The sequence below is a fragment of the Catharus ustulatus genome, chromosome 12 (genome assembly GCF_009819885.2).
Source record: "Catharus ustulatus isolate bCatUst1 chromosome 12, bCatUst1.pri.v2, whole genome shotgun sequence".
Lineage (NCBI taxonomy): Eukaryota > Metazoa > Chordata > Aves > Passeriformes > Turdidae > Catharus > Catharus ustulatus.
In genome coordinates this window covers 12133944-12148920 of record NC_046232.1, presented here as the reverse complement: position 1 = coordinate 12148920, position 14977 = coordinate 12133944, and the positions used below count along the sequence as shown (strand labels likewise).

General features: G+C 37.2%; 1 protein-coding gene across 1 annotated transcript in view; it reads right to left on the bottom strand.

Moving 5' to 3' along the window:
- The window catches only part of EFL1 (elongation factor like GTPase 1), a 64524-nt gene that overhangs the window by 18547 nt on the left and 31000 nt on the right, over positions 1 to 14977 (bottom strand). Inside the window, exon 16 of the mRNA XM_033070859.1 lies at positions 2091 to 2222. Coding sequence (XP_032926750.1) covers positions 2091 to 2222 — 132 coding nt within the window. The remainder of the gene's footprint in view (positions 1 to 2090; positions 2223 to 14977) is intronic.

The window sequence follows — 14977 nt, the reverse complement described above, 5'->3', positions numbered from 1 at the left end:
TTTGCAGCAGGTTCAGTAGAACAAGTCACCTATTGACTATGACTATGCTGTTTCCTATACACAATGAACTTCAGATCCAGCTCATGAACAGCTCACACCCAATAAAACCCCTTAATTTTATCGAAATGAAGTGATTAAAAAATTCAGGACTTCACTCCTCATTTTCACAAATTATCAAATTATATCCTTCCTTATCTATTACAACTTTTTAAAGTCATCTTTCAGTAAGTAATTTCATTTCTTTGGAATCTTTCATAACTAAATGTAGCAACTTTTAAATTGCTAATGCTTAAAATGCTCCAAATACATAAATAATAACATTACCTTTACTAAAATAAAAGTATTCCATATGGATTACTTAGAAGGCATAACTGCAAATAAAGCAGAGGAAGGATTTTGAAGTAGCTATAAGCCACTAGAAAGCTTTAAAGTAATTAAAATCTGAAAAGAGGAAAAACCAGGAATGTGAGAGCTTTTCAGTGAAACAAATCACAGCTGTCCTTAAAATGAAGGTGTTTAAAAAGAGCTGTCTTAAAGTTAATGGAGAATGAACAAGCACAGCTGAGTCAAATTTGGCTAGATTACATCAAAGCTATGCATAAACACCTCATGTCAGCAGCCTTTCATAATGAACACAATTTAAAGAAATTAATTATGAATTCTATTTTTTATTTTACACAGTAGAGAATACCCCAGGGATTTCCAGGAATTCATATTCAGAAGGAAGAGTGACATTAAACTTGTCATTCACTTGGAGACTATTAAAAGAAATATGATATTGTTTATTTACTGCTGAGCTTGTAAGGGTGTTAATAGAAAAACATCCTTGAAAAACAAACCAAAAAAATAAAGGAAAAGTGGAAAAACTGCAGTGTTATTTCACATGGCCAAACAAAGACTTTCAACTCTGTGTCTGCATTTAAGCTCACAGAGTGATGAGTACTTTTTTTTTTCCTTTTGGAGTTTATGGCAATCATACAGGAAGATTTTGACAAGTGTCAAGACGTGCAGTAATTTAGTAAAATGTACACAGGGAAATAATTTCTATAAGTCATCAGCAGATGCAGTTTTGAAGCAGGTCTGATGTGGCAGTGCAATGCACACATGTGACAATGTGGGAGGGCCACCTCAAGACTACACACAGCTCTGGGCAACTGCAATGGCCACATTTTGCTTGTCTTCCTGTTACTGCAAGCAACAGCGGATTTTCAGGAAACTTCAGTATATATAACCCTCTTTCAGGTTTCTGCCCCCTAAAAAATTTACTTCAGATCATAAACTCAGAAGTTACTGAGGAGGGGAAACTAAGTAATGGTGCAAGAATGATCCAGCTTCATTTCTTAAGGAACAAAAATTACCCCCAAACTAGTCAGTAGTTCTAGAATTACATTCCTTTAATATTTTGAATTTAATACTACACTCAGCAGAACCAGTAATTTCCAATACTTTCAAAACTGCTTTAACAAATGTAGGATGTACAATATGTGATTATCTATTACTAAAACACATGAAACAAATAGCTGCCAAGCTGTCCACTGGCTCTCTAAAAACAATAACATGTAATCTTAGTGTCAGAGTATTTTGCAATGGAACATAAAGCCAGTTATTTTGGTTCTACCAATGCTAGAAGAACAAACGGGAATTGGGCTGAAATTCAAATAAAGCCAGAGGTACCCTACTCTCTGCAGGAAATGGGGTGGGACATCAAGGAGAAGCAGTACTGCAAATCTGCACCACAAACTTAATGACACACATAAAAGAACAGCAGCAGATGTGGAGAACCCACAGACCTGCTCACCTTCACAGCAAACACTGAACTGTCAGCCAGTTCTGTAGCCACAGTGTCTGACCTGTGAACAGCTGTCCCAAAAGATCACAACAACTTCTCCTGTGTCTCCTCACCTACTGAGACAGCAGCCAGGCAGCTGGAACAACTCACAGTGCCCTGCAGGCAATCTAGAATTTTATCTTACATTGGACAAGCCTGATTCAGGACCCAGCTCATAAAATGGCCAAAGCACTGAGGGCTGGAAGCTGCACTGCTGCCCCACTGAGCTGGTGTTACCACCCCCATTCTCCCTGAAGCTTACTTGGATGTTTGGGCTCAACAGCTACACGCACAATCGGGGTCGCTTCGAAGTTGAGAGGTGTAAATGGTGGACAAGCAGGGGATGTTGACAGTGTTGCAGACTTCAGCACAAAATCTTGCAGGCCTCCTATTCCTAATAGAAATTGGGGGAAAAAAAAGGTAAAACAACCAAAAAAGGTCATCAACTGTTATATTAAATGAGACTAAAAACACGATCATCAAGTTTAAAAAGGGTGAAATCATTCTAATTACAAAAGGAAGATTCAAGAATTCCTCACTGTTCATATAAAGTATCTGTTAAGACACTCGTCCATAAACTGAGTTCTTAAGTCTCTGGTGTGCCATTTGATATTTAGTCTCACAGTTCCCACTGCATTCCCTCACTATTTTAAAAGGCATGTTTATAGCTCTGAAGAACAGAAAGGACATGAGGACTTTTTTCCCTTCTAGTATGTCCAAGGCTTTGTACAGCTCAGACTTAATTCTGGTGGTTTAAATTTAGAAAAATTTAGACTGCACAAGGCCTGCAAGGGTCATTTAGTCCAACATCAAGGCCAAAGCAGGGCAAACTTCACAATTAGATGAAGTTGCTCAGCACCTTTTCCACTCAAGTTTTAAACACTTCTCACAGTAGAGACTGCACAGCCTCTGCTGGCAGCCTCCTCCAGTGTTTCATTATTATTATTGTGAAGTATGCCTTTTTTCCCCTTCCCACTCCCTCATGCCCATTTGGGATTCACTTTTTTTTTCCAACTTGATTCTTGCAAAAATGAATTAATTCCATTGTAAGCTATTAATTCTCATTCTATATACATTACAATGCTGACAGGGTGAAGAAAAGTGAGATTAAATTGTAGTGATAAGAAAAAACATAGAAAAAAATACTAGCTATAAATCTCAAAAATAGCTGCTGTAAATGCATACTGAGTTTTGGCTGGCTGGCACATTTAAGAGAATGTGAAATTATTGCCTTCAAATTCCTAACCAACTGCACATCATTCATAATTCAGTCAAAGCTATTAAAACACAACTAGAAGTGTGTGAATAATAAAGACAACAAGTAAAGCTGATATCAATTTATACAATCACTTTTCCTGATGCTCCTTCAATCATAAGCAATGAGTGGTGTAGTTCTAATGGAGCATAAATTAAATGAGCATGTAACTTGCAATGCTATGAGAAAACTCAAACCTTCAGCTCATAATCTATATCTGCTTAAAAATGAAATTCACATTGTAGGCTGCATTTGTGCTCCTTCCTCCTTATTGTCTCCTACCTGCCCAAGCAGTTCTTCACCCCAACTCCCCATTATTACCCTAATACTTTTCCAGGTTTTCTGTTGTTGTTGTTGAGTTTGGTTTTGGTTTTTTTTTTGGCTTAGCTTTCTTCATTTGAGGCCAGAAACAAAGAGGGTCAGCTTCCACCCTATGAGATCATGCAGGAGTTTGAGTTCTGGAGAGTCAGTCTGCTGCAGTCTCATCTGCAGAATCAAGCTGCTGCTCCTCCAGCTCTGGAGGCTGGATGCCTGGCCAGCAGGATAATCCAAAACCCAAAATGTCATTATATAAGAAAACCTGCCTCAAAATAACTGGAAGCAAAACAACATTCAATGGCTTTCAATGCATGACTGCAGATGCTACAAAGAAAATAAATCTATATAAACTCTGTGTTGCACCTGACCTATGACCAGCATGTATTTCCTCTTTTTCACTTATTCAACATGTGGTTTCAATGAAAAACAAATGCTGGATCATCACCACCAGGGACTGAGAAAAGGGATGGGTCCATTTTATTCTGATCTTCTCCAGCTGGTAAAATGAAAATGATTTAGAATGGGAGGTGAACAGCTTCTTTGCACAGTGTAATGTGAAATAGAGAAATAAAGTTACCAAATCTTACTTCAGATAAACTCACTCTTTCTTAACACATTCCTGTACTCTTACTGTCATCAAGAAAAATTGAAGCTTTTTGCTCTTCTGTTTCACATTTGAAGGTAAAAATACATGAAATATAAGTGTCTGGCACCAGTAATATACTAAAACTTTTAAAAAACTCCATCAGTTTTCAGGAAAATCTGTTAGGGTTACAACTGAGTGTTTTAATTGCTCAAGTGTGTGAGCCAGCACAGAGCAGTGTCCAGCCATGTTGAACCCATTTAATTAAAAAACTCTTAGCAATAAATGTTGGAAAACATCTATAAAGGTTCTTGGATACTCTTTTTGCATAATGTGATTACTAAGTAACTGCTAATGTGTTTTCTGAGTAATTTTAGAGCAAAAGGTACCAAAACTAATTCCAAAGTACCACATGACATATCAACGGAAGAATTCCACTAATTATGATACATAAACTTAGTTATTGTCCAGACCACTGAAATTTGCATGTATTACTTGAGATCACAGATCTCAAATGTGTATCAATATGTTACCTGAAAGGTCTTAGAAAAATCACTCCAAAATTAAGCCTTAAAAAAAGCCAGTGAGCTAATGGTAAGACCTTCAGAGGTTGGTGGTTTGTGCTTTCAAAAGTAGACCAAATAATGGGTCAGGGAGAATTATAACACAGGTGGTGAAATATGAGATTTACAAAGGTTCTTTTATTGAGTCCCTTCTCTGACTTGCTCTAGAAGATAAGAGCACTAAATCAAGTATATACCTACCTGTATCCCCAGATATTAGCATATGACAGAAACTAAATGGTAAAAAGAGTTAAGAACATCATGACTGAAATTTTCACAAGGAGTAGAGTTTAAAGGCAAGTCTCAATTTACTTTTCACCACTACACCTTATACAATGCTTTTGCTCAATTCAGCCATAAAGATCTGAACACACAACAGATCAACTTCAAGGACTATGTAGTTAGTGTCTCTTGATGTAGAAAGATTTCAGCATTTAATGTTCCTTCAAGCTGTAAAAAAATGAAGCAGACACCACCACCATGCTAAAGTTTTTCAATCAGATAAGAGAATAATTTAGTTTGCAGTGTGAAAAATCAAACAAAGAAGAATGAAAGCTGTTTAAATTTTAACTTGTGCCACATTGTTACTAGCCTCAGCACATTAGTTCAGTCGATCTTTATCTCCTCTCACTGATGATATCACCACTTAAGAATCCCGGGCTGCTTTGGAATGGAGACTTGTCAGGCTTTGGACTAACACAAGGAACTAAGCAAAGCAGAAGTTTAATGTTAATCTTCCCAGTAAGGCTCTGTCTCCACTGAAATCTATCATTTCTTATCAATGATACCTCCTTAGAAAGATTAGGACCTTGCAATATGGAAAGCCTCCTGGTTTAAATGCTCCATGCACCTCACTATGTATCAGAGAAGAGCATGCAAACTCCTACATAATTCATGTGAATTATGTGGGTGTGATGCAAACTTCTGTAAATCTACACAATCTGAAATCTCCAAGTGAGCTTCTGCCTGTTGTTTCAACAGGACTGTACAAACACAATGACACCTCTATAATTTTCTTTGAGTAGTAACACAAAAACTTGTATTATGCCCTGTGAGAGACACTTTAAAAGAAATATCTTTAAATGGTGACTTTAAAAATATGTATGAAAAAACAAATTCACAAATCCACCTTAAAAGTATGATTGGCTTAGATGTTTCCAGTTCATTCTTGAAGTAAACAGGCTAAAGGCTGACTAAAACAAACAGAACAAACTGTATTTGCCAAATAATAATAATAAAAAAATCAAGGAAAATGCTTCCATTTTAATCATCATTCTTACTCAAATCTATGTAAATAATTCTCCTTTTCCCAATATCTACTTAAGACTACCAAAAGATTGTACCATTAGTACACTGTTACCTATCTGGTGACTAATACTGTAGCCAGATAAACTGGTTCACTCTAGCCAGATAAACTTTAAGCATCAGCCTCCAGCTGATTTCATTACTTAATTAAAAAAAAAAAAAGAAAAAGTGGAACTAAACTCATTTACAAATTTACAACAGTATGCCTTTTACATTTGAGGAATCTTAAAAGGTTTTACTAATCACTGGGATTATATGACTGTAACTGGGGGGACAAAGCAGCTACTTTGGCTTAAGAATAACTTGTACTGCACGTTTATCACCTCAGATTTTAAGCATGTTTCTCTTGTCTCATGGGCACTGCAGAGAGACATCTGGGGGCAGAATTTGACCTTTCTATATTAGAAACTGTTTCTAGAAGAGAGGGAATGTAAATCAAGACACAGACCACATTCTAGTTGAGATTTCATCAACTTTTTCCATAATACACACCACATGTTAGCACAGATTGCTGTGAGCCTCCTCATCTCTAATTGTGCACTTCCCCCTCAATTCTGACTTGTTTCTGAGGCAAGGGAAAATGCTTGTATGGAAAAGAGAATGTTGTAAGGTATGTGCATGGTTTCAGCTGCTCTCAGTTCCAATCATTTTACAGAAAAGTTAATTCAACATTTGCTTTTTCTGCTTTCCCAATTTTTTTTTCTTGAGCTGAATCTCTAAAAATCACCAGTATCCAACAGACTGCTGAACCATTTGTCCCAGTTTCTTCCTGAGTTTCAAAAACACAAGTTCTACACACTGGAGATTAACATTAATTCAGTTTCTCAGTACAAAGGTGTTCAGTGTAATGTTATTATAAAATTTTACTTTTTGGTTCCCAGCAGTTGGAGGGGAAATTGAGCCAGGCTTTGTGCTCAGAGGAGAGTAAACTCAGCCATATTACTGATAATGCTACAACAAAACTCCCTCTCCCCAAGGGGCACAGTTGTGGTGAGACACTGAATGCAACAAGCAACTCTTGACATAAGAAGCAACTCAGTACTTTACTACTGAATCTTCAAGAAGTGAAGGATGAAAGTGCTGGGGCACCCCACTGAGTTCCTTTAGGAAAAAACCAGCAGTTCAAAGAACAAAGCTGTCTGCTTTCAGAGCTGCAAGGAGAGCAAGAATACCATCTAACAGCACGTTCCACTAAAATATTCTATTACTAGATTATAGTTTCTAGAAGGATTGCAAACACACATGATGAAGTAAACAAGCATCATTTATCTTCTGCTGAGTGTCTTTGGGGAAAAAAATACCATATATTCCATTAGGCCCTTAGACTGCATGATAACACACATTTCCTAAGTGTTGACAGAGCTGAAAATTCTAATTGTGAACATTCCTATACTTTTCCAGACAAGACTATGAACACTTTCAAGGAAACGGCAAAAAACCCCAACAACTTTACTTTAAACAGTAACATCTTTAAAATGTTACAGTGAATGGCTCCAGATCTACCTGCACTCAGTCTGTGTGACAAAGCCGACACCAAAGCTGAGTCAGAAATTTGCTTGCTAAAATACAAATTTACCTTAAAGTAAACAGAATTAAACCAAAAAATCAGTTAACATTCCAAATCTGGCTTCTGGATTTATAAACTGTTGTAGTCAAGATGAAATATTGATTTCCTTAAGCTGCTTAATGAGACCAATAACTACAGAAGATGAAAGTATTTCAAATAATCATGTTTTCCTTACGCTACACAATCATTTCATTTATCATGCCATACTAATTTTTGGAGCTCAAGACTAAAGAAAATTATCCCAATTTTTCAACATTTACATTGAAGTGTTGTTTCAGCACAGAAACCTAGGAATTTCATACTTAGATCTGCAACAAGCTCCCATCCATCTTTATGTATTATGAAATCTATGCACTTGTAGCTGCACAGGAAAAAAAATTTTACTCCAATTAAAGCTACTTTAACATTTTAACTGTAAAGTATTCTTGATAAAGGCACTGAGCAGCACCTTCTGTGGTTTTATAAAATGATGAGTAGCTGTCCTTAGCAGTATATATGCAATGTATTTTGCCTGAGCCCACACATTAAAATTCCTTTCCACACACCAGCTCAACCTGGTATCACTTGAAAGCAGCAATACTGAAGAACAGTAAATATGTGGACAGATCTTAGTGCAGTGTGACCACACTGGCATGGAACTCACTTCAATTACAGCCTGTATGTCAAATTAATGCTTCCATTACTTCCATTGCACATGGGAAGCATTTAGCACCACTCAAAACTCTTTCTGAAACATAAATCAAATTTTAGATTTATAATTACATTAAATAAATTATTTTAATTTGACCAGACAGCAACACATCCGAAATTACTTAATTTAAAAAAAAAAAATTACTACCAGAACTTCAGCACCAGTTCAGAATGGTTGCTGTCCCAAACAAATGGAATTTAGGAATAGTTGTTTCAACAGATTTACTTTGATAATCTACAAGTCTTTTGAAATGCTGATTTGTTGATGACTGTTTTTATTTAATAATAGTAAATGTGCTTTTACAAATAAACAAATGAAATTGCATGTTGTACTGGAAAACAGATCAGCTGAATTCTTATGAAGCATCCCATACAGGGAAAAAAATTGCCCAGCAATCCTCCAAGAATAAAGAAAGTCTTCCAGTCAACACAGCTTTAACTACACTCTCTGAAAACTCTATGTATCTTTCTGTGAAGATGAGAAATGTTTCAGGTGTAGCTCTGGAGGCCTTCCTCCATTTTTCACACATGCTGGCCATCTACTGCTGGTTCCTACCGGTAAAATGAGAAAACTATTAAACAAAAAAAAACCACAAAACACCAAAACCCCCCAAACAACAACAACAAAACCCTCATCCATCAACAAAACTCAAGAAAACATTGAAGTGTTGGGTAAAATTCTTTAGTCTTGGCCTTGATATGAATATCTAAGTATGCAAAAAGAATATATAGCAAAAAATCCAAATTTCTTCCCTCAAGCTAGCAGAGGAAGACAAATCTCTAGCATTCATCTAGCAAAGACACATTTGATATGTTATTTTGACTGTGAAAAGGAGAGAAAGTTATTTAAAACCAACTTCTCTGGTTAGTTACATTAGAAAAAAGACCAATCTTTTGCAGGACCACCATCAAAACGTTAGCTGTGCACACACGCTCAGTTCTGCAAATCTATTCAAGGAGGATTGTGTGTTACAGGATCATTAAGAGAACAGATATCAGAAGTATTAACCCAAACAATCACTTCTCAATTTATTTCAACTTTTTTTTCAAATATTTCACCCACACTGAAAGGTATGGATGTTCAGAAGGCAGGGGAGAGGGAGGCAGCAGCCTGAGGCTGAGAAGGGAAGCATGGAATCAGTTGTGCTCTATCCAATTGAGCGTGAAAACTGTTTAACATTAAAAGAAAAGAGATGGAGGCAAAGCCTTTCTACTTGAACATGTAGCAAAGTTCAGTATTTATTTCTAAGTAGACAATGGGAAGACATAAACCCCCATGCAATATTTTACTATTTTTATGAGAGGACTGGAGGCAAGAGGCAAATGAACAAAGATCTAAAGTTCATTAGGGTTTTCAGCACAATAGAAAACTTAATTCTTCTAATTTCTTGATCAAATGCTTCCCACAACAGAGCAAAATAACTAATCTCAGCTAATAGATCAATAACATCAAATGACTTCTTCATAAATCAGACTAGTTATAGCACAGTCTACAAACCACCCAAAGAGCAAATGCCATTTTAGGCTTTATTCAGTTTTAGTAATTTCTCCTGAAAATGGGCAGACTTCATGTATATACTGTTCTTTTAAACTGAAGATTGTAAAATACAACTAACATCTGTTACTTCCCAGAATCAATTATAAGTGGTGTTAAAATGAATGAGGCCTTCAGGCACTGATCTTGCAAAGAATTAATTTTAATCTGTAAAAGTCTTGGAAATTTTTGTCATGTTTGTAGAAAAAGCTACATTAACATATTCCTACAAATTCTGCATTACATATCCCAGGTATATGGGGAATTTAGAATCTACCACTAGAAGTGCCAACTACAAAAGACAATGACAGTTTAAAAACTCATTAAATTTTGTCCACCCATGCACTGAGTTATGTTTAACTGTAGAATCCCAATATACGTGATTTATATTTCATTACTTAAAAAAAAAATATAAGGTCTCCATCATCAGATAAATGCAAATACAGTCTAACCAGTTATGAGGATATTCCAGATAGCACAGGCAGAAGCAGCACACTGATCACCAATGTGTACAATATCCTGTGGGAAATGCCTGAGCCATTGACCATCTATCCTGTTAACTTGTAAGACATGCAAGTAACTAATTAAAATTCAATTTTCCAAGACCTGACTAATGCCTAATGCTCTCTTTTAAAGGCAACCTCCCCACCCCCCAGCACATCTGTCTATAAGTGATTTATGCTGCCTGATTTTGCTGCCTTGGGAAATATGGCTTAGAGTCTCCCAAAGCACCATGAGTAATGGACTGCTTCAGTTTGCATTATGCAGAAATTGATGTTCACTTTAAATACAATAATTTGCAAGATGGATAAAGTAGAATATAAAATTTCACTTCAAGCTAAAAGAAACCTTTAAGTAGCTCATATGCAGTTACACAAGCAATAATATTCTGGGAAATAATTAATCAGAAGGATTCTAACCAAATAAAGCACCTTTCAAATGTCTCAGATTAGGACTATTTGACATAATGGGTGTAAAACAGATGGCATGAGAGGGAACAGGGATGTCTTAAATACACTTGTTATATCAGCAGCCTAGGAAGCTATTGATAATGAGTTATTTATCACATGCTCCAGGTCAGTAGCTAAACTAATTAAAAAATAAATAGAAAATGCACTCAAATCTAAAAAAAAAACAAAAAACAGAAGAATGAAAAAAAGTTGCTGCTACATGAGAACCTGTTACCATTAATACTGACCTCAGATTGAAAAGAATTCTTATTTTTTTTACAAAATTATATTCAAATACTGGATTTTAAAACTCAGTTTCACTTTAAGTAATACTGCCAGTCTGCCTCTGACTAAGCATACCAAAATCAAGCATATTTAAAATGTAAAGAACCCTAAAAGTTAGGAATGCTATTTATCCTCCTTATCCCCCCAAACCTTTTTCCCCCAAAGGAAAGAGAACTGTAATTTTCGCCCTAATTTCCGATTACTTCAGTTAATGTATCATCGAGAGTTATTACTGTAATTTGCAGTCTGCATAATTTTGACTTCCTAAAATATTGCAACATATTAACTTCCATTAGTGCTAGGACAAGAAAAAAAATAGGAAAAAAAAAGGTATAGATCATTCCTAAGGTAGGAGAATTCTTAGGACTAGTGGAGAGGACTACATCATTAAACTGGGTTTTAAAACATTCCTCTATTTTAAAATGAAGATATTAAATAGAACTGATCTTGATTTTTAATGCTTTGCTGTAAAAAAAAAAAAACCCCAACAAAAAAAACCCCCAACAAAACAATTAACAAGCTTTAATTTTATTTATGCCACATTGAGAACATCCCCAGCATGGCTGTCATCACTTGCTCAAACAGGCATGAGCTTCACACTGACAAAAGATATCAGGGAGAGAGCTTGGAGCTTTAACACCTCCACATCTGGAAAATGCTGTGTTTTAATTCCCTTGTTTACAGGAATATCACCAGTCACTGATTGACTCATTTGCATTCAAGGTTAAAAGGAAAAGAGAGCCCACCCCAAAAGGCAGTCTGAGAACACCATCTCAAATATTGCTGGGATGATCTACAGCCAGCTGCCCCCTAAAAAACCAAGCCTGTCCCCACTTCTGGCTCCCCAGCACCAGCATGTGTCAGACTCAGGGTGAGATAATTCAGGATACTAAATAAACAGAGTAAGACTAATCTAATAAAAAGCAATTTTCCCTCTCACCCAATTTGCACTCAACTATCAATGCATTAAGAGGCTGCTTCTGACACTTTGTCCAGGAACAGGCAACTCAACATATTAATCCTAGTGAAACCCCAATGGCATGATGACACCAACCAGAACACCAGGTTAAACAGCCAGCATCTCCAAAAACTAGCTGAGAGACCTCCTCCCCCCTTCCCAGCTATATAGAAGGAGCAGGTAACACCTCTAGGTTGTGAAAAAAGTTCATTTGTCTGCCTGCCCCAGCTGTGTGCCCTCCCAAAGGATGCCAGGCTGGCTGACACTGCTGCCCAAGCAGCAGAGCCCGCAGATGAGGTATCCAGTGTCACCCACAGGCAACAGCAGTGGCTGGGCTGCTGCTTCAAGACAAAGCAAAACCTTAAAACACACACACAAAAAAAAAAAAAAGTCAGCTGCTTTTCTGGACAGAAATAATATGGCTATTTGCCACTGCTCTGTATCAGCTTTAAATGCTTTGGAAGAGTTCCAGATAGATAAACCTTTTTTACTAAAAATGAGAGGTATTTGTGCTAAAAATGCCTGAGCACTGAAATGACTCTTTTTGGTTGAGAGGCAATGCTTTCAACACAGTATGTCACACTTCCTGATGGGACTGTGGACACAAAAGCATCTGTTAAAAATGGAGTATGTTTTCAGTGCCATTCCCAAAGTAAGCACAACTCCTGTGATTACACAGGCTCCCCTCAACAACTTTTAAACATGTTGTCAACTTCCACTAAGTTCACCAGCAAGAGAGAGCAGAGGCTTCAGGTGTAATTAAGTTTCCACAAGTTATGTAAAATCAATGGCTAAGCACTGAAGGGAGACCAAAATTGGTGATCTCAGTGAAGGAAGGGCAGGCAAAACACAATCATTATATATCCTGCCTGGAAGCAGCTGCCTGCGACCAGCACGCGCATCCCGGCAGCAACTGGGACACAACTGCAGCATCGAGGGGAGCTGAGGATTTTAAGGACATCAGTCCACAGGAATCCAGCCTTTGTTAGTAACACTGCTCAGAGAACTTTCTTTTTGAACATCACAAAACAATTAATCTTTTGTGCAAAAGCTCAGAAAAATATAACCATCAGGATTCCAGACATTTTGCATCCCATTTTGAGAGCTTCTCAATCATGTGTGCTTTCAGCTGCCTGATCCTCATCAGCTCCAGGATGCTAAAGAGTGGGGAAAGGGTGTGAATGTCTTTGTGTAAGTGCAATAACTGATGGAACAAGAACTACCAGCAGGTTGCATTTTCATTTACAGTAATAGGTCCACAGCCATGCAACTCACACTGGCCGGTGACCCAATACCTCAATATTGTACAAACATATGACACTTGGAAAACATCGAGTCTTCAGATGAGTATTTGTTGCTCAATACTATGTTTCAGAAATTCAATTAGTCACTGAAACAGACGTGCATCAAAGCTGGCATTTCACTGAAGCTTAAAATGTCAGTAACAGAAACTGTTATGTCCCATGCATGAACTTAAACAACTGTAAAGAACTTAAACACTCAGTACATTTTCTATTTTCCCACCAGTACATTGTCCTGGCACAGGTCTGGCTACATTCAAAACAACAATAGTGCACTTAAACCAACATCAAGTGTCTTAGAAAACTTTCCAGACTTTAAATTTATTGGGATGACAGAAATCACCTCTATTTTGTCTGGAAAAACTTTGACTCACATCTCAGCTGGGGTCCTCACACTCACTGCAGTTTTCCTACTGCAATCTCACTGTTTTAAAAAAAAAAAAAAAAACAAACAAAAAAAAAACCCAGCTACAGTCCATGATAGTCACAACAGAGGAGTAGCCTTGGAAATGGAACTTTTAATTTTTAAAAATCACTCTTTAATTTTGCCCCTACACATAACAGATCTTAGTGGAGGGGATTAGGTAGTAAGGAACAAAAAAGTTTAGAAAAGAACTCTACTTCTTTTAGTCTTAATTAAATGCAAAAAGGTATCTAAACTTGGTTCCAGGCATTAATGACAAAATTTCTGCATCTTAAGACAAACTCAATGTTAACAGCCCTTCAAGCATTATTTCTTGTCTATCTATGACTGGAATTTAACAATTCTTCATATATAGTGTTCTTACCCATTCAGATTCTGAAACATGTAAAACCAGAAGAACTATCTAGGCTGGCTCTTTCCAAATCATACCGTTTTGAAATCACAATAGTTTCCACTAGTTACATACAACTGGAGTTCAAACTTACACAACCTAAACTTTGAGCCTGAAGTACCCAGTGCTGCCCCTTTAACAGAGTTGTTTAGCAGTGCTCCACAGTTTGACATCAGTTGATAATCCTAAATATAGCACTGCCTTAAGTCCCCCCCACAGTTCAGAGCCCAGACAAAGCCAGCTCCATGACTCACAGCCTGACACAGGCCAAACAACCTCACAACACTCCTGCAACTTCATCTGACACACCAAACAACATCACAATTTCGGGGTAATATTTAGAAAATAAGTCATTAATGCACAGCCTTCATTAACTGTCTCTCGACTTTTTAACCTTCCTGTTTGTTACATGGGATGGTGACTCGTGTGAATCACGTTCCTTCAGTGGGGTTATGTACAGAAATTACTCCAAACTGGTCCTCCCCAGTACCCTCAGTGCTGGGGCTATGTACAGAAATGACTCCAAACTGGTCTTCCCCAGTGCCCTCAAGTGCAACCCTCACTGCTTTTTCTGAACTCCTTGAAGAAGTTTTGGTAACAACACACAATGGAAGCAAAGCAGAAACATCCAAAGGAATAAATGAAGGCTTCTGTGCTCAGTTCAAATGTAGAAGTAGAGGCATTTCACACCACAGAAGGTATTTATTTATTTATTTAATGTAAGGATGCTGTGCATTATAGGCACCAGGGCTACTACACAATAAAAGGACCATTTCTCCACAGCAGGTGTGAGAGCAGGTATCCTGCTCCCCTTACACAGGCCAGGCTCACTTCAGGAAGTGCTCCAGCAGGAATTCAGAACACATTCAAGCTAATCACCCTCCCAGATTAGTGGCTTTGCATAAACAATGCCAGTTAAAATAAGAGTTTTTTCGTTTACTTAGGCTGTGGTTCACTAAAATATTCTCATCTAGTCTTACTTTATTGACATGAGATAACTAAGGTAATACTAATTAAAAGCAGAG